Genomic DNA, 27035 nt, shown 5'->3' on the forward strand with positions numbered 1-27035 from the left:
CCCCTTCTCACACTCTGTGTCTCTCTCAAAAAAAAAAAAATTATTATAAAAATGTATTACTGTATTTTAACTCTTCATCCTGTAGGCTTTTTTTGCAAGAAAAACAAAAATAATGTCAAAACACAAACAGGATAGGCATTTTGTTACTTCAATGTCATATTGTTGTAGCTCTAAGTTTAAAACATTGGCAATGTAAAATGTTTCCATTTTTTAAAGCTTAACGGAAATTTGGTTTATTTGAAAAGCAGTTTTTTTTTTTTTTTTTTTTTTTTTTTTTTTTATGCATGCTTATTGAAACTTATCCCTGGCTTTTGTTCCTACCTGTTTTGGAGGTCTTCATTTGTTGTGTCTGTGATATACTTTGTTTTTCTTGAGTAAACCTGGAATTTTTAAATCACTCAGACATTTTGACAAACTGATATTCAACACGACACTTAGTAAGCGTCATGATATGGGGCAGAATCTATACATAAAGGTTAGCACTCTTGTTACCAGTAAACTTTTCTTTCAGGCAGTCTGTACAGCTTTTTAATTTGGGGAAATGGGAGACCCTGCAACAGGACAAGATCTGCCACACTAGGATTTTAGACTTAGAAGAGACCCTAGTGTTCCTATGGTTCTAGCTTCCTTAGTTTAAAGAAAAGGACAGTAAAACCTAGAGAGGTCAGTCTTTGTCTGTTTAGACTGCTGTAACAAAATACCACTAACTGGGTCATTTATAAAGAAAAACTAATTGCTCACAATTCTGGAGGCTGGAAGTCCAATAGCAAGGCTCCAGCATGGTCACCTGTTAGTGATGGCTGTTTTTCTGATTTATAGTTGGCACCTTCTCTTTGTGTCCTCATGTGATGGAAGGGGCTTGAGATCTCTCCGGAGCCCCTTTTTTAAAGACACTCATTCTATTTATGAGGGTTCCATCCTTATGACTTAAGTACCTTCCCAAACCCCACCCACTGATCCCATGGCCTTTGGGGATTTCAGATTTCAACATATGAATTTGGAGAGGGGGGGACAAATATTCAGACCATAGCAAGATCACATTAATTATCTAAGGAGAAAAAGTTTGCTGGTGGCAGCATCTGGCCTCGAATTAATGTCAGGAGTCCATGATGATACTGCTTTCTTCAGATTGGTAGTCAAATGTTTGTTGATAATATGATGTTTTCAGTTAAAGACCATTCTATTGTTACAAAAAGATGTATGACAGTTATAGTTGATATTGAAAAGAATGAAAAATTCTAAGAGGCTGAAAATGAAATTTCTTAGGTTTTCCCTTTGTGTGAGGACTATGCTGGTTACACTAAATATGTTTTGAAGTAATGGGATATTCAAAGAGTGAGTGTTGGGGCATCTGGGTGGCTCAGTCGGGTAAGCGTACTACTCTTGATTTTGGCTCAGGTCATGATCTCACACTTCATGGGATCGAGCTGCACATTGGGCTCTGCATCAACAGTGTGGAACCTGCTTGGGATTCTCTTTCTCCCTCTCTCTACCTGTCTTCTGCTCATTCTCTCTCTCTCTCTCTCTCTAAGTAAATAAATAAACATTTTAAAAACCAAACAAGCCGGGGCGCCTGGGTGGCGCAGTCGGTTGAGCGTCCGACTTCAGCCAGGTCACGATCTCACGGTCCGTGGGTTCGAGCCCCGCGTCGGGCTCTGGGCTGATGGCTCAGAGCCTGGAGCCTGTTTCCGATTCTGTGTCTCCCTCTCTGTCTCTGCCCCTCCCCTGTTCATGCTCTGTCTCTCTCTGTCCCAAAAATAAATAAACGTTGAAAAAATAAAATAAAATAAAAACCAAACAAGCCAAGAAAACAGAGTGTTAGTGTCATTATCTGGTCTGATATTAGTTTCCCATATAATTCAGTGTTAAATGCTTATGAGTCTATATATTTACTATATATTCATTATATATTATATAGGAATTCTAACATAATTTTATGTGTTTAAATAAATGAAAGGTATTATAGCTATTGCGATATTTAGGTACAGGACATGCTTAGTTATTGTGCCTCCTATATTTTTATGAACATGAGTAGTGTTTTCCAAGGTTAGCTTATAAAATATTTCCACAGTGTTCTTTTTACTGAGTAGGGTTAGGTTGCACTTATCATGCTTACAGTGACACATACACTGTCTGTCAGCCATAAAATGAGGTCATGTTTTATATTTTCCCTTTCTTTCTTTTTTAACTTGTAATCAATTCCAAGTTGATTATCATTTCAGACTTTTGATCCACATTTATTAACTAGTATTTCAGCAGTAGTGTTCTTTTTGTAGTTGCTCTTAGAGAACATGCCTGTGACATTCCATAGCAAAAACGAATAAAGTAGCAATTGCATTTCCATGCTGAAAGAAAGACACAAACAGAAGACTATGGAATAAGTACTGATGAACTGTTTGTCTGAGAGAGATGATATTTTACAAAGATGAAAGAGAATCTAATTGGCTAATTCTTACTTTCTGATCACATGACAGAAATATTAAAGCGTTACTTGCTGATCATTTTAGGGCAGGTGTCATTCTACATTTATGTTGTTTTAAAATAATTTTATTATGAAATGTGTTTTAAGTAATGGAGGGTACAAAACCCAGCAAAGATTTTGTATCTATGGGTTTTAAAACTATCCTTAAAACTGGCTTTTAAAAACTATTAATAAAATGAACACGCATTGTTTTCCTGCTACAGAAAACAAAAACGAAAACAAAACCCAATACGAGATGGTAGTGTGTTTCTCTGTTGTGCAGAAGGACAGATATAGGGTAAGTGGCTCTGTTCTGCTCTCAGATTCTGTCTTCTTGCCCTGAGTTCCTCAGAGTGTTGCCCTCAGCTGCAGTGTGACCACAGTTGGCTTACAAGCACCTTGTCCACATTCTCGCCTGTTACAATAGAGCATGAAAGGGAATGGAAGCAAGCAATTTATTTAAAAGCAATGTCAAGGGCATTATATACATCAGTTTGAATTAGTGAAAGTTTATTGACCGTCTCTCACCAGCTGTGAGAAAGGATGTGAAATGCAACTTCTACCATGTGCCCTGCTCAAATTCAGGGCTGGTACATTTGCATTCCTAATTTGAAATAGGGGTGTGTATACTGAGAACAGTTAGTAGTTCCTGCCATACCCATATGCCCATTCCTGTCATAAGAGAGAGATTGTGTTTAAAAAAAAAAAAGCAAACAGATACTGTTTGTCCAGGAAAACACCATTTGCAAATTGACAAGCTAATTTGCATCTTTTGGTATGATTTCATTATAGATTTTCAATCGAACCACACCTTACTAAACATCACAGAGGTTATGTGGATATACTTGTACATCATTACCATGACTTTGGATATATTACCTAAAATGTGATTATTTTAGCCTGAATTATAAACCCATTGGAAGATTTTTGGATAAATCACTTTACATGAGAATTTGTTTTATTTTTTTATTTTTTTTAATTTTTTTTTCAACGTTTATTTATTTATTTTTGGGACAGAGAGAGACAGAGCATGAACGGGGGAGGGGCAGAGAGAGAGGGAGACACAGAATCGGAAACAGGCTCCAGGCTCTGAGCCATCAACCCAGAGCCCGACGCGGGGCTCGAACTCACGGACCGCGAGATCGTGACCTGGCTGAAGTCGGACGCTTAACCGACTGCGCCACCCAGGCGCCCCATGAGAATTTGTTTTAAAATAAAATCATCCAGTGGGTGGGTAAACAACTCAAAAAAAAAAAAATGGATACTGTCACACCTAGAGTGAATAATGGTGTAACCATACCCAGACACCTGAGAAACAGTGTGGTGTTTCTTCACTCACACCTCAGTGTTTTATTTTCTTAATATAACATAGCCTTGGGGCGCCTGGGTGGCTCAGTTGGTTAAGCTTCCAACCTCAGCTCACAGTTCGTTGAGTTCGAGTTCCGCATCGGGCTCGGTGCTGACAGCTCAGAGCCTGGAGCCTGCTTTGGATTCTGTGTTCTCCTCTTTCTCTGCCCCTCCCCCACTCGCGCTCTCTCCGTGTGTGTGTGTGTGTGTGTGTGTGTGTGTGTGTGTGTGTGTGTGTGTCTCAAAAATAATAAACATTAAAAAAAATAATAAAGCGTTACCTATCTCTCCCATTCCTGATAGTAATTCCTCTATTTTGTCCCAGTCACAAGTTTCCATGTGATTTCAGGTTCTTAAAGGATATCTTTTCTGTTAGAAAATTTACAGAGGCTTCTATCCCCAAAATTCATTTAGTGTTTAATAGGCCAGAAGAGAAGATATTTTTATTATGTTTTCCCTTTATAATTGATTGATGTCTTATCTCTCTAATAACATTTATGGGGCTTCTACTTTGAGCCTCATCAGGCTCAAAGGAGCTGTTTGAGGTAGATTAAAAAATACATACATTTTCTATGTTTAAGCATCTTTCAGCATTTTGGGAGAGATAAGAGGTGTGCACAATTCAAACCATATACAAGATAACTTGCCTGTAAATTAATGTGGTAGAGAAAACTATACCCTAGTGATCCTGATAGGGAGTGAATGTTTTGACCTGGAATTTATCCAGAAATGCTTTTTGGATGAGATTGGATTTGGGAGGGCAGGACATCATGCACAGGAGAAGGAAATGAACATGACTTGGATGGCATGTGTTCGTGGACCATCTTGCCCGGAACAGGGAGTGCACATTGAGGAACAGAGATTTATGTAAAGAAGGAACTGGCATGCCAAACTAGGGAGTTTATATTTTAAATTGGAAATGGCATTTTGAAAGCAAACACTTTAAGAAAACAAATCTGGAAACATTAGGCACTGCCTGGGTTGAAGTCTACAGTCAGAATCCAGAATACCAATTGTAGTAACTCAGGAATACAGTCATAGCAACTTAGGCTCCATTAGTGGCCTTAAAAATGGAGTGGAAAAATTAATCCTAGAGATAAGATAACATGTATATGATTAAATGGCATCACTGATGCAGATGACAACCTTGTTCGGTAATTAAAGGACAGATAGATATTTCCTCACCTTTCCCTCTGGGGTGTGTGTGTGTGTGTGTGTGTGTGTGTGTGTGTGTGTGTGTGTTGTCTATTTGGTAAAGAAAAAAGTTAGAATAGATCTTAAGCAGGCTTTCTGAAATTAAGTTGAAAAATTTAATCCCTTAAAGAAATGCTTAGGTCTATATATGTGGTCTGCTAACTATTTTTCAAATATTTATATGCACTTTATAAGAACTACATGATATCCATGTTAGGTCAGTGACATGTCAACATAGTAACTTTACATAAGAGAATTATTGAGTGATTAATTAAATTCCTAAAGACAAGATGTGTCGAATGAGATAAAGCCAGGACTTTTGTCAGGTCTTTCGGCCCTTAACTCAGTGCTCTTTCTGCTGTAACATGATTCATCCTTGTTCATGTTCCCTGTATCCTTTATAAAATAATAACCAGAGAAGCTGACATATATTTTAAAAGTCAAATTTTAGTAGTTGAAGTTATGTGACAGAAATCTGTAAATAGCAAAATACTGAAAATGTCTTCTCGTTGATTTAAATTTATTTTTAGCAGCTTTAAGGCATAATTTACCTTCTGATGGTAATGACTTTACCCTTTAAATAGTATTTGAAGTAAAAGGATATTATAGACAAATTCAAAATGCAATTTCTATAGGCTTAGTCTTGAAATACCATTTATAGATGGTAATAATTTTTCCTGAAGTATATGAATTTACAAATTTGCATTACGTAGGTGATATATATGCTTCTTTTAAATGAATCAAATATAATATTTGAAAAATCAAAGTTGTATGACCACTTAATACTGATGTTTAATAGTCCCTGTCAGCCAACCCTTTCTGAGTGAATAAGTAAAATAGTACACAAGGTAACTCAGTAAAAGAAGTCTTAATTTTATTGAAGTAATACAATAGTTTTATTGAAAAGATGTCTGAAAAACTGATTTTTTTTGAAATGCCAAGTATACGAAGGTATCTTTTCTCTTTGTTTTAGAATCAAGAATTCTTTGCTATTCTTTGACATTCCAAAAGACACATGCATGTGATATTGTAATTGAACTTCACATTCTTTCTTGCCTAAGACAGCAATAATCTTTACCTCTCTCCTTTTTTTTCTAAGTGGTTTGCATATTTTAGCACTTAGACACTTCTCTCCCATCTTCTTTTAATCTGGATGTATATTTAGTTGGAAAAGGTTACGCTGTGAATGTTCTAGGAATGCAGAAATTGTCAAGACAGGATGAATGCTTAATAGATCATTCTTAATATGTGCTTAATTTCTACCTATGTTCAATTTTATGCTTTGTCTTCTGGATAAAGCTCAATAATGGACAGAAAGAAATAAGAAGTATAAAGGTGATAGTAAAGAAAGAATCACATTAAAATATCATTTTCTTGGGGCAGTTGGGTGGCTCAGTTCGTTGTGTCCATTTCTTGATTTTGGCTTAGGTTGTGATCTCACGGTTTGTGAGCTCAAGCTCCGCATTGGACTCCACACCCACAGTGCGGAATCTACTTGGAGTTCTCTCTCTGCCCCTACCTTGCTTATGCACTTGCTCACTCTCTCAAAATAAATAAACTTAAAAAAAATTTTTTAAGATAAAGTATTACTTTCTTATTATAAAAGTTTCTCCACTGAGACCATGGATGGGGGAGGGAGATGAAAGTTAGAATTTTCCAAATGGTTAACAAGCATTCGCTTACTTCCAATTCATAGGTACCAACAGGGTTCATTGACAGACCAGACTCAAGTGAGGGACTGGGACTGTCTTAATCTGTTATAAAGAATAATTCTCGGGGTGCCTGGGTGGCGCAGTCGGTTAAGCGTCTGACTTCAGCCAGGTCACGATCTCACGGTCCGGGAGTTCGAGCCCCGCATCAGGCTCTGGGCTGATGGCTCAGAGCCTGGAGCCTGTTTCCGATTCTGTGTCTCCCTCTCTCTCTGCCCCTCCCCCGTTCATGCTCTGTCTCTCTCTGTCCCAAAAATAAATAAAACGTTAAAAAAAAAAAAAGAATAATTCTCATGGTTAATATTTACACATAGTGTGTGGATAGAGATTTTAATATATATTATTTCAAATTGAATAACATAACAAGGTGACATCATTTCCTACATTTCAAAGAAAATCTTGACCAGAAAGTGGTAAGACTGGAATTCATACCTAAGCTTACCTGACTCAAAACTTCAAACCCTTCACATTCCATGGCCTTTCTCTGCATAAAAGGGTTTTCTGTAACATTTTCAAGGAAGGTTAGAGAAAAAATGTGATTCTGAAAACTCTCAAAAAAACACATCCAGCAACCAAGAATCCAATAATGTTTCTGACTCACTCAGTCATTCCTCCTTTTTTTTTTTTTTTTTGGGGGGGGGGGGATATGAATCTCTGTAGCAGCCATGGGTCATTCTAGTTTAGTCCAAAAGTTCCCATATGATTCTGGGATTCCTGACACTACCCAAGTTCTTTGAGTTTTCATGATATCACACACAGGGATGATATATAGAGATTTTAGCTTCTTATCACCATATGTCTTAGAAGTGGATTGATAAAGGAAAGAGGAGATTGACTGCTTCTTTCAATTGTTTAACAAATATGTACGTATCTCCTACTCTCTGTGAGGCACTGTGCTAGGCTTTGGGGATACAGTGGTGAATGTGATTGATGTCTTTGCCTTCATGTGACTTAGAAAAGTACACGTGTCCTTAGATGGAAATTATACTTGCTCTGGAAGGTACAAATACAAATCTTGTCAGAGATGTAGAGAATGACCTAAATATTGTTTGAAAAGGTTTTTAAACTGTGATTTTACTGTACTATAACATTTCAGTGTTTTGAATACTCTGAAAAAGTGCAGCAGTTATAATTAAGACTATGTTCTTTCTGTATATAAACTCTTTTGGCTCTTACAATATCCAAATAAGCTTTTAGAGATAACTTTAGATTGGCTTACTGTCAAAACTGTTTGTAAATATTAATCTCACTTCTAAGACTTCCTCTATAGACTTTTTCTGCAAACATATTTGGTAACTCCAACTTGAATGTTCTCAAATAAAAATATTTCTTTTTTACTTTGCTTTATTTTTATTTTCTAACAATTTCCATATCCAATAAAGCAAGTAAGTGTGTTCTTTCAGATAGGATTTTGTTTTGGCAGTGCATATGACCCTACAAATTGGAAGCTTGGGGATCCTGGATGGCCAGGTTGGTTGAGCGTCCCATTTCGGCTCAGGTCATGATCTTGCGGTTTGTGAGTTCGAGCCCCATGTCAAGCTCTGTGCTAACAGCTCGGAGCCTGGAGCTTGCTTAGGATTCTGTGTCTCCCTCTCTCTCTGACCCTCCCCTGTTCACTCTATATCTCTCTCTCAAAATAAATAAACATTAAATTTTTTTTAAACTTAAGAAAAAATGGAAGAGCTTTATGCTAACATTTTTTTGAGAGCTAGCTATATGCCCGACAAGGTACTAGTGCTTTTCTTACATTATCTCATTTTATTTTTGCAACAGTCATATTTGACAGGTACTGATAATCCAGTTATATAGATGAGGAAACTGGATTTAGAGAAATTGAGTGAATTCTCTTCGAGCATAAAGATGATAAATAGCAAAGCAGGGATTACAACCTAAACTATTGCACACCAACACCTGATTTCTTTCTCTGTGTCACCTCTGGTATACTCAAGAATTTCCTCTCATTTGCTGTAACACGTGATAAAAATAAATGAGTTTAATTATTAAGCATTTTGAGAGATTACCTAAAGTGAATTGTGCATTTAAGTATCCACATTACAGTGCTAGTATCATTTTTTAGTGAAACTTCAGTGGTCATGTAGGTATGACATTCTCTCTAGGAGAGAAATATGTAAAAAATGAAAGTGGAGAAATGTCCATCTACAGCTGTAGGCTTAAACTGAGGAATTCCTTGCTTACCCTAAATGAGGCAGAAAGGTTTGGGATGGCCATTTAAATCAGTTCTTCAGATACAGCTGAGGGTGTAAAGTTGAAATTAAACACGGCTCAGAAACTAGTTTTAAGTGTCTACAATGTTACATGTAAATTAAAAAAAAAAAGGACAGAAAAGAGACAGTGGTATTAGTAAATAGGAAACTGGATGGGATGATGCTGAGGTTGGAAGGGAAAACTGGAGAGCCAAATTTATAGAACAGCCTTCAAAAATGTAATTAGGCGGGGCGCCTGGGTGGCGCAGTCGGTTAAGCGTCCGACTTCAGCCAGGTCACGATCTCCTGGTCTGTGAGTTCGAGCCCCGCGTCAGGCTCTGGGCTGATGGCTCAGAGCCTGGAGCCTGTTTCCGATTCTGTGTCTCCCTCTCTCTCTGACCCTCCCCCGTTCATGCTCTGTCTCTGTCCCAAAAATAAATAAAGGTTGAAAAAAAAAATGTAATTAGGCAAAAAAAAAAAAAAAAAAAAAAAAAACGCAAAATATGTTTACACAAGAAAGACCAGAGGGTGTTTAGAAATTTGGGGCCGCCTGATAAAGAAGTTGAAATTTATCAGTCTCAATATGGCAGCTCTCTGTTCATTCTTTTCTCAGACCTACTGCTCATGTACCGAATAATTGTATGTTACTTTTTAAATACAAATGTGTGTGAGTCCAGGAACTACTGTCTTCTATGTATTAAGAGAATACAGGTAACAAGAGATTAATTTAGCTTTACCCAGGGCTCTTTAACAAAGTTCAGACTGCGTTTCTATACTGCATATCTAGTATATCTAACATTGTTTCTGAAGAAATTACAGAGTCATAACTTAAAAATATAATATCTTTGGGACACCTGGGTGATTTAGTCAGTTAAGCATCCCACTCTTGGTTTTGGCTCATATTATGATCTCACAGTTTTGTGAGTTCCAGACCCACATCGGGCTCCATGCTGATAGTACGGAGGCTGCTTGGGATTCTCTGTCGCCCTCTCTGCCCCTTCTGAATTCACACTGTCTCTGTGTCTAAATAAACAAATAAAAAGTAAAAAAAAAAAAAAAAAAAAAAAAAGGATAATATCTTCATATGAAGATATATATAAAGAAAGTTAAAATTTGTATTAATTATAAAACAATATTAATCATTTTGCAGTAATGGTATTTGGTATTATACATCATCATTTCTCTTTAGCTTTATTAGTTTCTAATTAACATGAGTTGATATATGCATTTTGGGGACAGTAAAGCTCATGATATAGAAATATTGAATACTTATACAAATATATATGGGGACAGTTATTGAATATGGAAGACTTTTTAATATGTGCTTTTTTTCATGTTTATTTTTAAGAGAGAGGGAGAGAGAGAGAGACAGAGAGAGACAGAGCATGAGTGATGTGGGGTGCTGAGGGAGAGGGAGACACAATCCGAAAGCAGGGTCCGGGTTCTGAGGTGTCAGCCCAGAACCTGATGTGGGGCTCAAACTCAGTCCGATGCTTAACCAGCTGAGCCACCCAGGTGCCCCAATATGTGCTTTTAATATTCCATCTTAGAGTTAGCAGATATATTAAAATGTTCTAAGAGGTTCAGTAACTCTGAATCTGTGGGAGAAACAACTTCAAATCTTTGGTATGCTATAAATACAGCAATTTTGAAAAGTGTTATAAATAATGCTTGGCATGATTACAGATCTGGAATGATTTAAAATGTAACTCAAAGTTTTGTCTTTTTAATTTACCTAAACCTAATTGAGTATTAACATAATAACTAATTTTGTTGTGCTTTCAGTTAGGAGATATTGCTTTCCTGTTTTCTGGGTTATTGTAAACTAAAAAATATTTTTGAACTCCTGTTACGTATCAGACAAAATTTTGCTATGTTATTGTATATAATCATAGAGTGTTAATAATGAAGTTGGATTCAGCATGTTTTATAAGCTGGTATGAATTTCAAAATTCACTTTCTAATAAAGTAACAATTTTAATGTAAGAAAAAAATACTTGTAAAAATATTTGGATAAAATACAGCTGCGTTAATTGTGGTTATTTTTTGATGCAGAAAATAATTTAAATTAACTATTTAAAATAATTCTATATGTCAAAGAATGTCATAACTTACCAAGTATAAAGGATCTAAACTTCTTAAGTGGCATCATAATTAGGCAGAATAAATTGCTTAAAGAATATGAAAAACAATTAAGTTCATGAAAGGTCTTTATAGCCATTTTATTTATTTATTATTATTTATTTTTAATGTTTTATTTATTTTTGAGAGAGAGAGACGGAGACAGAGCACCATCATGGACAACAAGATACAGAGCGTTGCCTTCATCAAAAATATTCTATTAGATATTGCCAAACAGAGCCTGGGGTACATGCCAACAAGAATGGCCACTAGGTTAAGGGCACTTCTCCATCTCCAGATACGTATTGCCTAGACAATGTGGACCCCAGGGCAGGCTCTCCTTCCCACGCCCCACCCACCTTGTTGGCATTGTTGAAGGAGCTCTATGTGTATAGTAACTTGACCCTGCATCTGATCTTTGCTGAAGGGCCTTGGCCAGTGATGTACTGTCTTTTTGCCTCAGTTTCCTCATCTGCCAAGAGTGAAACTGTTGAGCGAAAATATCTGTATCATCTATATCTATATCTATATCTATATCTATATCTATATCTATATGGATCAGAACAATCGCATATGAAGCATTTTAAAGCAAGATGAAATCCATGAACATATCATCATTAAACAATATAAACAATAATCATTAAAGAACTATTACCAAAAGTGCTTGACAGTTTTTTTTTTATTTGTTGAAAAGACTGCCTCATTGTTTGCATGGTCATCAGTGGTGCTGAATTCAATATGCAAAAAATAAGTAAAATAACATTAATTATATTAAAAGTGTAAATTTTTTTGTTTCAAGTTTTTATTTAAATTCTAATTAGTTAATACATAATGTAATATTGGTTTCAAGATTAGAATTCAGTGATTCATTACTTGTAACAACAAGTGCTCATCACAAGTGCCCTCCTTAGTTCCCATCACCCACTTAGCCCAGTTGCCTCATGAAATTCCAAATATGATGAAATGTAAATCTAATATAAAGGCTGGGTTACTAAATTCTGCATATGACACCAAGTTTCCTTTCACACACTACCTATTTTTATTCTCAGGTAGTGCTGTTTATGAAGTGAATTATTTAAACTCTCCTCCTTATGCAGATGGAATGAATGCCTCATGGTGCTAGAAATGTTTATTTCCCTAAGGTGTTTCATTAAATAGTGATGAAACAAATAGTGTTAATGTGTTTAGTACATCTTTTTCCTTAAAAAAAAAAAAGGCTATAAAGGAGTCATTTAACTTATTTTACATGTCTTGATCTTAAAAGTACATGCATTCCTGGAGAATTAATGTGAATATGAAGTTCAAGGTCACATTTTTCCTGGTATATGCTTTTTTTTTTCCTACTTAAAAAGTTTGCTGTTAAATATTGGAATTAATGGTAGATTTGATTGGATTTCTTGGTCTGTTTATATAAGTGTTAGGAGTTTTACAGAGAATCCTTATATTTATTCAATATTATATGTCTTTAAACATTATTTAATTCATTTGGAAATATTTACTAGTTTCCAGTAGTTACATCCTTGAGATTCTAATTAACTGTCGTGTGAATCCATGTTTTAACTTAGACTTCCTGCAGGAAATCACTTAAATACTATTTGTTGTACATAAATGGTTTTGTATAAGGTTGATATAAATTTTATCAGTCGGCAACTAATAACCTGTATGTATTGTTTTTAAGGATATGGTGAATTTCCTGTTTCATAGTCTTGGAGAGTATGCATTGAATAATAAAAAAAATCTCTTTACGTTTTCTTCCTTTAACATAAGTAATTATTTCAATAAATATTTTTTTATCAGAACTTATGCATACGGAAATTGTAAAGAACAGGAGCACCGTACAGGTCAGGAAATAAAAAATTCTTAACTGCGCATTTGTCCATCATTCTTATGCTGGTACCACGCTCTTCTCTTTATTCCTCTTTGCAGTGCTTCAGCCTTAGTATAAGTGCTGCTGAAGCAAGCACCGTAATAGTTTTTAATACAATAAAATACATACGTTGCTTTGAAAGACAAGTTTCTTAGTGCGCGGTTATTTAGAGAGATCGGGACACTAAATTAGTCTGTATACAGAATGTTTTGTACATGTTATCATTAGAGAGTCAGTTTAAGATTCCAATCCATTTGCTGCCCACATTAGCATAAATATTAGGTAAACATTATACAGTTTGGGAAAAATCTTTATTGGGTGTAGAGCTCAATGTCCACATTAATACCTAGATGTATATTGCAAGAAAGGAATTTAAAATTTTTAGATGTTTACCAAAGTAGCACTCCGTTTTGATAATAATGACATTCCTTAAAGGTAAAAGCAATAAAAAAAATTAGAATAACCTCTCAATAATAAACACATGGCTAATTCTTATTTTATTGTTTCAAGAGAATACAATTGTTTTGCCATCTCAATTTCAGTAATTCCTACTCTTCTTTATTTAACAGTCTATTTATAAAAAAAAAGCAATTTTTTTTAAAACATGGGAGGCACATTCAGAATATTTGAGGTGGGGGTTATTAAAAAACAATCAGCTTAATTATACATTTTTATTTTGAGTACAAATGACAGACATTGAAATTTGCCAAGTAATCTGTAATTTCTATAAATATTTCTGTAGAATATATATAAATATTTTATAATCCTCAAAATGCATATCAGAATTCAAAAAGGTGAGAAATAAGATGATCTTGGTCACGAGAAGGTGCATCGATTAAAATACTCTCCAGATTGTAAGAGTTGGAAAGTGAAAATCGTAAGTCTTTGAATTGCAGGTTAATCAAATTTAAGATTATGCTGCTGGTGCTTTCTCTGACCCTGTGAAATGATAACTAACAGTGTGCTGCTTTGAGTAGCCAAATGGTGTAAGATTTAGGATAATGAAAATGATTAGCATAAAGTCATGTTACAGTAGTGTTTCATTATTATTAATTTTTTTTGCAAATATGTTAATTATTTGAGCAGTTTGTACCTTGGGAACACTTGATTTCTTTAGGACCTCTTAAGAGCATTGTTTTGTTGTTTCTGTTGTGTTCAGGAAAAAGTGCAACCCACTATGTTCTAACAGGTTACACGTGTGCCTTCTGAAGTCTTACTATTATTTTCTATTGAACTGCATTCATTAGGGGTGATATCCTGAATAATTTGACCTGGCCATACATACAAGGCTATAAGGCATGGAAACCCAAGTAACGTTTAACAATGGTGCTTTGTTGAGCAGGTTTTTATACAGTATATTTTCAGTGTATTTTAGCAATGTAAACATTGTGGTTAAACCACTGCAAAATAAAAGTCACTGATGTAATGTATCTTTACTGGCAAAGAATTCAGCTGAACTTCACGGCTGATTACTGATGATATTCATACTTAGGCATATAGTGAAATATCACTGGCTATTATCATAAGGATGTTAGGAAGTAAATTAACATTTAACTAAATGTTCAATCTGCTCTTCATGATCTCTGAAAAATCAAATGGTCTTTCAGACTCCATGGGATTATATTAATTGTTGAGGAATTCATGACATCTTAAAACAATGAAGTCCATTAATGGAGAGTTAAAATTTTTCAACCAAAAATTGTTGCCCTATAAATTCTCCTCACTGGAGATAGTTCTGTACACTTGAGAAGTGACTGCATACCCCTGCCTGCGCTGAGCAGCAGGATATTAGATATATTAGAAAATACAAAGAAAAATGTAGAAAGGATGACATAAAATACATGTACATGAACGCATTCCAAGCTCCATTCTGGTGGATCTTCCTACATCCTGTTGCATTCTGCCTTGTTATCACCATCTGCTTTGTTCCACTTGATCCACGGAACATAAGGTAGCCCTCTGCAAACAGAATTCTTCTCTTTGCTTGCCTGTGTTGTTTCTTTGATTCTCAAGTTTCTTCTATAACTTCCGTTTGGTTTCTTGTCCGTATATGTATCATGAAGTTATGTTACTAATAATTTATCAGTTTTGTGTACCCTACAGAAAATCCATCTAATCAGACAATAAGTCAAAAATATGAGCTAAAACTAAGCCACAGTGAGTTTATACAGATAATACTATTAATTTGGGTGTAGTCATAATTCCTAGTGTCTCCTGAATGAGTAAAAATATTCCCAAGCGACCTTACGTGTACCACAAAGGTATGAGCAACAAACAGCTCTTTATAAATTCAGCATCAAAGATTCTTTTCCTCCTTTCCCCAATGTGTGCACATGAGCACGTGCGTGCACACGCACACACACACACACACACACACATGCACACACACACACACCTGAGGAAAAAATCCTAAATGTAAGTGTTTAAGGTTTTATGTGTTAAGACTTGTGTATTTTAATTCTTGTCCTATGCATAGGATATATTTTTCACCATAATTACATTATCTTAATGATATTTGGAACAAATAAGTATAGATAAATAAGTCAAATCAATGAAGTTCACATATAAAATTGCATATCCTTTGCTTCTCAAATAATATTTTGATGAGTTACTACCCATCCAGTAAGTCCTGGACTCTGTATTCCTTTGGGAAATGGCACAAGGCCTTCCTGACTGTTAGATTATGCATTTGGATCTCTGATTTAGTGGAACAGTGTGTAAAACTCTTTCATAATCAGAACACTCTCTATTGGCTCCACATCTGAAGATCCCCAAGAGTGCTGTTTGTTCCAGTGAACATCTGGAATAGATTACATGCAGTTAATTGGCTCCAGGTCGAGCTTGTTACAGACAGTAGCATGCAGTATAACCTATGCAATTCACTAAATCCACCCACTTTAGGTTAAATCACACCTACTTCTCTCTATAATTCCTCCCAGATGCAGGACACACACACATGTCATACATAACACACACACACACACACACACACACACACACACACACACACAGACACACATCCACATCCATTGGAAGGAAGATGGCAAAATATCATATTAGTGGAGAGGTTTTGGCTATATATTTAACCCATAAATTACCTCAATTAAAAGATTAACTATTGAATTCAGAGGATTGTTGGGAAGGAAAACAGTGAATCAGGAACAGCAGATTATAGAGAGTGACTGTTTTATAGTAGGAAAATATTTAAAGTCAAGAAGTTCCAGCAGTTTCAGGATTTTTGTTTTATTTTGTCCCTCACCCTTAGCATATGTTTCAGCACGTGTGTGCACTTATCAGACTGTCATAGTAGCAAGGAAAACAGAACTTTGATTTTTAACTTATTTAACAGTATTAATGAGTTGGGTTACAAAGAACAGTATGACTACTGTTCATTGAAAGCCAAACATCAATCTTCTTAACTTATAGTGGTAGAGGCACAGGGCATGTCTTAGCGATTAATGATCAGTTGGAGGAGGAATTATCTCAATACATACCCAAGGGCCATTAACCCCAACTGGTCGTTAATTCCCAAGAAAGGTCCTGTACTGAGGTCGTTATTGCTAATAAAATGCACACATGGAAAGTTCCCTCTCTTTTGCCTGTGTACATAAACATACGTTCACATTACATGCATTGTTGCATGTCGTGAAAAAAAAAAAAGTAGTATTTTACATGTCCAGAAGTTCAGAAAAACTAAGCCTAATGAAAAATTTAATGTACTTAAACTCTGCATTCAATTTGCCTTTCATTTTGGTGAGGGGCAAGGGTAGGTGGAATAATACGTGTTTGTAGATCAAGGCTGTGGATCTTCTTCGATCAGAGACCCATATTTTGCTGACATGTAGATCTAGGGAAAAATGGAAGCAACAGGCAAATGGGATTAGAGTTGCTGATGAGTATGGATGGAATCAGCACATAAGATCTAACCTCAAAGGCAGTGTGGAGTAATGGCACTGTTTGAGTCATAATATATTAGGTACCAGAACAGGCATGAGGCACATTTCGCAGTTAGGTCAAGTTCATATTTGGTGTCCTTTGTCTTCCACCTCTCCGGATTATGCTACTCTGTCCCTCCTTTCTCCTCATAGCAATCTAATCAAGACTATAATGCTTCAGGTTTTTCAAGAGCCCTTAAGGAAATATCACTCTCTTCTGAAACTAGCTCTTTTTGCTTTCCATTCTCCTTTCACTGTCTGCCATGAAACTATCCTTGTCTTGCTTAAATCTGTATGATACACGTTTGAGCTATCTTCCATAGCATCCCAGAACTATCTTAATTTTAGAAATTATTTCATGGTGCTTCAATTATTTGTATATAATCAATCACTCCTTTCAGAAAATAATCTTATTTTTTCCCTCATCTATAAAGGGTTAACAAATGGTTGGGGACCAGCTATGATGTTAATGACTGTTACGTGTATATTCTTGTACATATGTTCTTATTTGCAAAAACGTAGTAAGTTTTTAAGGAGATCCTGTAAGTCAGTGGGTGTATCTGTTTTTTACTGGGATAAGTGACAAATTGAAAGGTTGCAAGTCATTTCTTAAGAGACTGAGTAACTTAAAACTCACATGATTTTTAAAAAAAATTTTTTTTTTCAACGTTTATTTATTTTTGGGACAGAGAGAGACAGAGCATGAACAGGGGAGGGGCAGAGAGAGAGGGAGACACAGAATAGGAAACAGGCTCCAGGCTCTGAGCCATCAGCCCAGAGCCTGACACGGGGCTCGAACTCAAGGACCGCGAGATCGTGACCTGGCTGAAGTCGGACGCTTAACCGACTGCGCCACCCAGGTGCCCCTAAAACTCACATGATTTAAAACTAATTGTGATAAACTTTTCTGTAGACCAGCTAAAGTGACTGTTTTGTGGCCGTAATTTCTTTATTTTTGAAGAATTTACTTTAAATAGTAATACAGTTCTTTATTTTTGAAGAATTTATTTTAAATACATTATTTTGGGGCACCTGGGTAGCTCAGTCGGTTGGGTGTCCAACTTCGGCTCAGGTCATGATCTCATGGTTTGTGGGTTCGAGCCCCGCGTCAGGCTTTGTGCAGACAGCTCAGAGCCTGGAGCCTGCTTTGGATTCTGTGTCTCCCTCTCTCTCTCTACCCTACTCAACTCACACTCTGTCTCTGTCTCTCTCTCTCTCTCAAAAATAAATAAACATAAAAAAATGTAAATACATTATTTAAAGAAGGACTTTACTGGTGTTTAAAATACGCATTAATAAAGTTTTAAAAACTAAAATTTTCATAAAGGGCTACTGTTGGCATAGATCTTTTTGGTCAGAAGGACATTCCTGTTTTCTCTCAAATTAAGTGAAACCATCAAGAAATGCCAAGTAACTGTGAATAAAATATGTAATATGTGGCATATTTAGTACAATATTCTTTTTCTTTAATTTTTTAATATTTATTTTTGAGAGAGAGAGGGAGACAGAGTGTGAGCAGGGGAGATGCAGAGAGGAGGAGACACAGAATCTATCTAAAGCAGGCTCTAGGCACCGGGCTGTCACACAGAGCTTGACGTGGGGCTTGAACTCAACGGGCAGTGAGATCATGACCTGATCTGAAGTCAGACGCTCAACGACTGAGCCACCCAGGAGCCCCTTAGTACAATATTCTTTTTTTTTTTTTAATTTTTTTTTTAACGTTTATTCATTTTTTGAGACAGAGAGAGACAGAGCATGAACGGGGGAGGGTCAGAGAGAGGGAGACACAGAATCTGAAACAGGCTCCAGGCTCTGAGCTGTCAGCACGGAGCCCGATGCGGGGCTCGAACTCACGGACCGCGAGATCGTGACCTGGGCCGAAGTCGGCCCCTTAACCGACTGAGCCACCCAGGCGCCCCTACAATATTCTTAAATGAGTATCTAAATTACCTTGGTTATTCACATATGTGGTAATCTCCTAAATAAAAGAATTAAATATGTGCAGATTACACATAAGACAGAACAGTTAGGTATTTCTTATAGGTATCTTTGAAAGTAATTAAAATACTTTAAAAAGTATAATTTATTAAGCATTTATGTTCAACATTTCATGAAGAAACAACATAAAACTTGTAGTCTATTTCCTTAAAATATTTGTCATGTATAACAATGAATCAATACATCCCTAAATTTTATTTTACTTCACTTTCCCAGATTGATCTTAACTTGTGAGATTCAAGGTAACTAGATCCTTGATATTCAGAGGCATTTACTTAAGAGTTGTTCTTTCATAAGAAAGTTCACTCATATTAGACCTTGTCTTAAAACTAAAGCATATACATAGAACCTTTTGATATTCAATAATTAGAAAACTACTTAAAGTATACTTTTTTTTATAAAGGATACTTTATACTACAGCAATTACTAATGAAGTAAAGAAATTTTTTGGACAAAAGGTAAAGCAGGTACCACATCTGGAATCTTCCCTGGAAGTAGGCATAGCGAGATTCTCTCTGTGGGCTGTTTCTCAGAAAGACAGCAGTAACTTTGTGGAGAAAGAAGAGAAGTTGAAGACTGCAAGAGTTGATCCCTTGATTCCACCACTTTGCAAAACACCCAAAGACTTAGGGGTTAAGAGTCCAACTCTAGCCAAGGTCCTGGCCAAATATTTTAATTCACTTCTTATGTGACCATGTGATCTTGGGAGACCCATTTAACTGTATACCTCAGTTTCCTCATCTGTGAAATGAGGTAAATAATTATGTATCCTTTAAGGCTGTCAGTGGCATTAGTAAAAGGTAGACTGAGACATACTAAAATTTTAAGTTCATTTGAGCAAAAATTGATTCCAGCCCTGTAGTGCCCAACCGGAAGTGGTTAGGAGCGCGTTGCCTCTGGGAGCCAGAGTAAAGACTTGGACAGAGAAAGTGCCAAAGCAGAGAAAAAATTGGCTACAGCCTGGGGCCTAGTTGGTTCTTTGTGATTGGTTGTCCCTTGTGTTTTGATTTTGTAACTTTGATTTTGTAACTTTCGATTTTGTAACTTTGATTTTGTAGACTTACATCTCAGCTTGCTTAGGAGGCCGCCACTGCATTAGAGTCACCCCAGTCTCACGGCCTCCTTGTTTAGTTCATTTAACAGGATTAAGTTATTTCAGTTATGGAAAGCATTTTAAAGGAAGTATCTGGTACCTATAAATATTCAATCAATATTATTTGTCATTATTATTATCAGGCTTAGTTTGAAATGTGTGTTTTAATTTATTTCAGGTCTTAAGAAAGACAAGCAAGGCAGCTTATTTATGGCAACCTAGTTGATCACAACTTCCTCTCTTTTATAAAGCCTTTTATATTACATTTTGTTTTTCTTTTCATTACTGCCGTGTGTGGAATAGTATATAGAGTGCAGGTTAAATCACATTATCCCAGGCCTAAAATTGGTGGCGGTGGCTCTGACCTAATCATTGCCAATTTTTCCAATTTTAGGCAGACTTTTAAACTATCTTTATGTCACAGGGCACCTAATTGACTCAGTCAGTTAAACCTCCAGCTCTTGATTTTGGCCCAGGTGACGATCTCATGGTTTCTGAGATCAAGCCCCAGGTCTGCACTGTTAGCACAGGGCCTGCTTGAGATTCTCTTTCTCTCTCTCTGTCTTCCCTTCTATCCCTCCTCATGGTCTCTCTCTTTCAAAATAAATAAATAAACTTAAAAAAAAAATCTTTATGTCAGAAACAAGAGAAGAACTCCCTGAACATGACAGCTTTTATTTGTTTTTGCTTGGGGATCTTTCTCCTTGGGGATGATACAGGGAAAGAATAGGCTTCTACCCGTATTCTTATTTGAGTAAAGAACTCATGACGTTAGAAAGAGTTGGTTCCTCTTGCATTTGTGTTAAAAACAAAACAAAACTTTGTTACAGAAGGGAAGCTAATTATCATAAATAGTTGAAACTTTAGTATGCATTCTCCTCTGCATCTGAGTAAAGGCAGACCTGAATTTTATCAATCAGTTCTGATTCATTTCCCTTGTAACAATTTGCAAAATCAAAACAGGGGAGAAGGTGCAATTGTTATTTTTAAAATCTATACACATTCAGAAAATTACAATTTAGTAAGTCTAGGAAAAACAGCAAACTGCTCTGTTAATGATTATTTTCTTATTTTTTAGATTGAATTTTCACTGTTTGAAAGAGGACATTGTTTTCATCATGAATGCTACTAAAAATGAGAGACCAAAGTCCAGAAGCCACAATTTTCACCTTTTTCATGCCTTGATGATGCTAAGCATGACCATGCTGTTTCTTCCTGTCATTGGAACTGCTAAGCAAAATATTCCACGACTCAAGCTGACTTACAAAGGTAAGTCTGTAAATGTTTTTCGGATTGTCTTTTTGATGATTGTATTTCTTTTCTTTAGAAATGCGTACTGACTTCGGTGAAATGTTTATAGTATTGGCATCAGTTAATAAAAATATTATAGAATACAATGCCCAATTATCATTTTTGTGAGGGAAATGGTGCCTGGGTTATTCGTGTACCCTTTTCAGCTCATTATTTACAATGATCAGCTACTGATTAACATGATTTGGTGATTTGGTTTATAGGTTATAATCAGATTTGTATTAAAACAAATCAGTCCCTAAAAATAGAAAAACATAATTTCATATAGCTCGTATGGATTAGTTCATCCCTAGTTAGAGGGGATTTATTTTTAAACACAGTAAAATATCTTCAAAAAATTAATACACTAACCTACCATTAAGATCTCAAACATATACATGTTTATTCTTTTAAAAAGACCACGTGGAAGGCTTGAAATACAGAAATGAAAATCTCTTTAAGAAATGAAATCTGCTAATTGTTTTTAAATGTTTAAATTAACATAAAAGCAAAGTTTATATGAGTTATATTTAGTCATCTTACATGTGTGTATGTTTATGTGTATAGATAGATAGACAGGGACTATGCCAAGTTTTATTCTTAAAAATGTATTTCTTTTGTTTTCTCTTCTTGCTTCTTTAATACTTTAAGTGATGAGAAGGATGTAGGGACTTATACTCCTTTATACCAAACTTGGTAGGTAAAACTTATGCCTGCAGTTTTAATAGCTGTTTAAAACAACTTACTGAGTTCAAATTGAATATCAATAATAAAACCTAACTTCATGTCAAATATAAGTGGAAGTGGAATTGGCATTATACCCATTACACATTTCATACGTGGGTATCTGTCTGGAATTTATATCTCCTGAGTTAAAGAGTTAAGGCAACATATTATTTTTGAGTTCTATTATTTTTGTAGACTTTTTTAAGCAGTTTAAAAAAAGCACACAAGAAAACAAAAAACAAACCCAGAAAATTGCCTCTGTGTGGTTGAGGGGAGGATTAACTGGGAAGAGATATGGAAAGAAATGTTTTGGAATTATGGAAGAGTTCTCTATCCTGATAAGGGATGTGATTCCCCAAGTATATGGATTTTCCACAACCCATCGTATGCACAAGTCAGAGTCGTTCATTTGCCTGTATTCAGAATTAATCTTAAGAAAAGAACAGAAAACAAATATAAAAGTCCAAACAATTAAAAAAAAAGATACAGAAAGTTTGAAAATAAAGAGGTTGAAGGGGAAAAAGGAAAAGGAAACTCTGATTCCTATGATAGAGTGAATAACACTAGAAGATTACATTGATATGTGTGAACAACACAAAATAAATCAGACTTGCAAAGAAACAGAGAGCAAAGCATTGGTATAAACGCGGTGTGATGTCATTTCATCCTTAGCACCGGCTGTTATGGTGAGGATTGTTATCATCCCCTTCCTACATATATGGGTATGCTGAGATACCAAGAAACTGAGAAACTTGCCAAGGTTTCAGATTGGGTCGTGGCTCAGCTCCTGAGTCAGCCTCGTGCTGCATAGACACTAACTGCCTGATCCTATTTCTTAGTTCCTGGTCATTAGTGGTTCTTCCCTGAGGCACTCACCCATCAGAGTGAGCTTTAACATTTACAGAGGCACCATGCTGATGTTTGTCTGGCTATATGATTTTCAGTTGCCAAATTAAACAGAGTTGAAGAAGGCCACATGCTCTATTTAAGATGACAGTGTGGCCCAAAGAGACCTACACACTTGTGAGATGTTATGCCTTTTGATAAATATATGGAAAAAAATATATATCGTCATCGTGATCATTTGGGTTCATAATGATAGTTCCATACAAATGGTTATAAAATATGAACTCAAATGTGATAAGTTGATTATTTGAAACTAGCAAATTGGCGCCTAAAAATAGAAAAATATTATTAATTAATTCCATATAGCTGCTACTAATTAGTTTATCCCTAGTTTGAGGGTTTTGTTTTGTTTTGTTTGTTTTTGTATGCACATGTTTTTGGACTTGGAATCAATCCTGTGAGTTCAAAGTCTTGTTTACTTATCTCTGTATAGACTGTCACTCCTCTCAGTGCCTAGTGCTTATTTATATAAAAGCAGAACTGGTGTAAGTGTTGGATTAAATGCAGTAAGAATTACTCTTTTGATGGTTCTTCTATTAAGTATACGTTCCAAGTGTTATGTTTTTTAGATTTTTGTTTACATTTGGGTAATTGACATGTCGCAGCCTGGTAAGCAGCAACAAAGATTGAATGCAGGATGAGAATTATGGAAACCTCCTCCCAACCCACCCTCCAAAGATACACACACACACACACACACACACACACACACACACACACACCTCTGCTAGCTCCCCATAGCTACTATTAGCCTTTTGTTTCCAGATTGTATGCTAATAATTGAGTGGTCATCTTTACTAGGAGAATTATTCACAACCCTAACAGAGCACTCCTCTTCACACTTTAAAGAATAGGTTGGGGCGCCTGGGTGGCTCAGGTGGTTAAGCATCTGATTTTGACTCAGGTCATGATCTCGCGGTCCATGAGCTTGAGCCCCGCGTCAGGCTCTGTGCTGACAGCTCAGAGCCTGGGGCCTGCTTTGGATTCTGTGTCTCCCTCTCCTTGCATCTCCTCTGCTCACACTCTGTTTCTCCCCCCGCCCTCAAAAATAAACACTAAAAAATAAAAAAATAAAAGAATATCTCATCTCTTTGGAAATCATCTATTCAGCACTATGAATGTGCACATCCACTTCCAAGAATGTGAACCACTTCCATGTCCACCTTTTATCCACCATATCTGAGAGTTGAGAAAGAAAATAGTTCAAATCCTGATATTTTTAAGTGAGCTGTTCCAGAATAAACAGCTATGATGTAAAAATTCCTGCTAATTTGGGGTTATGGTGAGGCAGATTGCCTGTACACAACATTCCTACTTCTGAGATAACGATCATAGCTCTCTCTTGGCATTTTCCTTCTCTTTTGATTCTAACTAATTGAGATCAGCTAATACCACCCATTGCTTAGATAGTTTGGGGAGCGTCTAAAAGTTTGTGCTTTGGGCATTAAAACACTGCCACAATGTGAGGTTGGGAACATCAGCTGAAGTGAAAAAATACTTTTGTTTTCAAAAATATTTAATTTTTCTGGTCACAAACTCCACTTTGTTTTCTTTGCTTTCCATGGTTCATGCTTCCTTACTTGCTGACCAGGGATGCAGGTAAGGAAACTTGGAGATCAGGATGCTGTATGTATCTGGAATTCATGTTATAAGGTTATGATATACATTTTGCCCTATAGGTTGGACTTCTCTCAGTGGCGTGTACAGTTTATACTGCAGATGTAGTAAAAAATAACTTGTGAGAGATGACCGATTTCAATCCTGTGATAAATAGTATAAACATTCCATATTTCACAATCGTTGTGAAGGAACTCATGGGTTCAGGATATTTTTGCCCAGGAATCATTAGCATCTGCAATATTATTTGTTTGGAGAACCAGAAAATGAGGTAGGTAAAATAAAGAACTGGACAAAAGCTTTGGAATAGGAAGAGAAAAATGAAAGTTAATTGAATATACAAAGACTCATTTCTTATTATGAATTGTAGTGTTTTTTTCATCTTTTTTTTTCTTTTTATTTATTTATTTATTTTTTTTAATTTTTTTTTTTCAACGTTTATTTATTTTTGGGACAGAGAGAGACAGCATGAACGGGTAGGGGCAGAGAGAGAGGGAGACACAGAATCGGAAACAGGCTCCAGGCTCTGAGCCATCAGCCCAGAGCCCAACGCGGGGCTCGAACTCACGGACCGCGAGATCGTGACCTGGCTGAAGTCGGATGCTTAACCGACTGCGCCACCCAGGCGCCCCTTTTTTTTTTTTTCTTTTTTGTATAGTCTCTCTAGCTTTTCTTTTTCCTTTCCTAATTTTAGATTTTAGTACTACCTTATATGTGAATGGCTTATATCTATTACATATACGTGTATGCATGATATGCATATGTTTCACGTGTATCATCTTTTTTCTTAATACATCCTTTGAACCTGGCATAAGGGGAATTCAGCTATCAGTTCCATTTGAATATCCCCCTAAGTCAGTGTGTCGCATAGTAAGCATAATACCGTCAATTATGCTTTTTGTGAAACATTATTATCTTGCTAGATGTGAATGATTGTCTACAGACCAAAGGTTTCCCTATGGGAACAACTGTGAAAAATACATGTAGCTCCCTCTTGTTTACAACACATATTAAGATTACTTCCACTTACTCCCAAAGCATTTCCTACTGGAGTTAGTTTCCTTCAGTTAAGTACCACCCAGAGATTGTGAATTTATTAAAGGTGCTTTCCAGTATTTTTACTGTTGTGGTCTTCTAGTAGTTAATGAGCCCTTCCAGTTAAAAAGATCATTGTTGACCTTGATAAGAGTAGTGTCTTTGATGGTTGGTAACCTTCAGAATGGGTTAAAGTGAATCATTAAAATCACTAAGGAGTTCCAACCACAAAATGCAATCTAGAGTGGACATTTTCGTTGTCAAATTAATGGGAAAAGAAGCCGGCTTGCTCTGAATACCTCCCCTTAAGTACTTAGTGAAGAAGCCTTATCAATCTTATAATAAGGATTTACATGTAATGTATGTTTTTTTTCTATGAAGCAAGTCACCGATGGTTTAATTTTGGTAGATGTGTCATGTTTGAATGAACGCACTTGTTTTCCCAAATGTATTTTCTCTAAACAGAGGCTGTTCATCTGGGCTTCTGTAGTTTCAAGAATTTAGGGGTAATCTTACTGTGTGTGTGTGATGTTTAACTGTCAACAGTTAATAACAATAGTTTCTGAAAGCCCATTACGTTTCTGGCCTTGTTCTGGCAACAAGGGGATATGCCAGCAAATGGAAGAGGCCAAAATCCTTGTCATCACGTGGTTTATATTCTGATAGGAAAGGCAGGCCATATATAAGTACATTGCCTAGCAAAATAGAAGACGGTAAGTGCTATGGGGAGAAATGAATCAGGAAAGTTAGCTAGAGAATGGTGGGAGTGCAGTAGTCAAGTATGTGGTGAGGGAAGAGCTCACTGAGAAAGTGATGTTTCTCACAAGTACTTAAAGAAATTACTGTCGCAAATCATGCAGATACTTGGGAAAGAAATATTTTTTGGCAAAAGAAACAGCCAGTGCAAATGTCATGAGGCAAAAATGTGTCTGCCATGTTTAAGAATCCTAAGGAAGACAACATGGCTGAAAAACACTGAGATAGAGGAAAGAAGATTAATTTAATCAGAGAGTTGGTAGAAGGAAAAAGATTAGATTCTTCCACTGTTGTCATTGTCAAAACATTGGCTTTTAGTCTGTGTGTTGGGAATTCACTGGAGAATTTTGGCACAGAGGTGACATAATCTGACTCTTATTATTATAGGATCATTGTGGTTTCTGTATTGTAAATACACTGAAAGGGGGAGGTCAGGGAAGTAGACATATTGTAATAATGCTGGTAAGAAATGATGGTCTGTGGGCCAGACTGGTTGCAGTGAGGTAGGAGAAGAGGATGATATGTAGGTAGAGTCAACGGGATTTTTTGATGGATCAGACATGAAGATAGAGGAGTCAAATCTGACTCCATCTTTTTTTTTTTTTTTTTTTTTTTTTTAAATTTAAGGATGGAGATACCATCAGTTGAGATGGTGAAGATTGTGAAAGAAGTGGGTTTTGGGGGGAAATCAAGTGGACATATTTGTTGGAGAAGACAAGACTATTATGATGTCTAAATGAGATGCCAGGAAGGCATTTGAGTACATAATTTCTGGA

At 36.1% G+C, this 27035-nt stretch overlaps 1 protein-coding gene across 4 annotated transcripts in view; it reads left to right on the forward strand.

The window, feature by feature from the left end:
• The window catches only part of SEMA3D (semaphorin 3D), a 201058-nt gene that overhangs the window by 50936 nt on the left and 123087 nt on the right, over window positions 1–27035 (forward strand). For all 4 annotated transcript variants that reach the window (XM_040472791.1, XM_040472790.1, XM_040472789.1 and 1 more), the window contains exon 2: window positions 21008–21198. In XM_040472791.1, the coding sequence (XP_040328725.1) occupies window positions 21048–21198 (151 nt within the window). In that variant the 5' untranslated portion in view covers window positions 21008–21047. The remainder of the gene's footprint in view (window positions 1–21007; window positions 21199–27035) is intronic.

This window comes from Herpailurus yagouaroundi, unplaced genomic scaffold (genome assembly GCF_014898765.1).
Source record: "Herpailurus yagouaroundi ecotype Mexico unplaced genomic scaffold, PumYag 100, whole genome shotgun sequence".
In the NCBI taxonomy this organism is placed as follows: domain Eukaryota; kingdom Metazoa; phylum Chordata; class Mammalia; order Carnivora; family Felidae; genus Herpailurus; species Herpailurus yagouaroundi.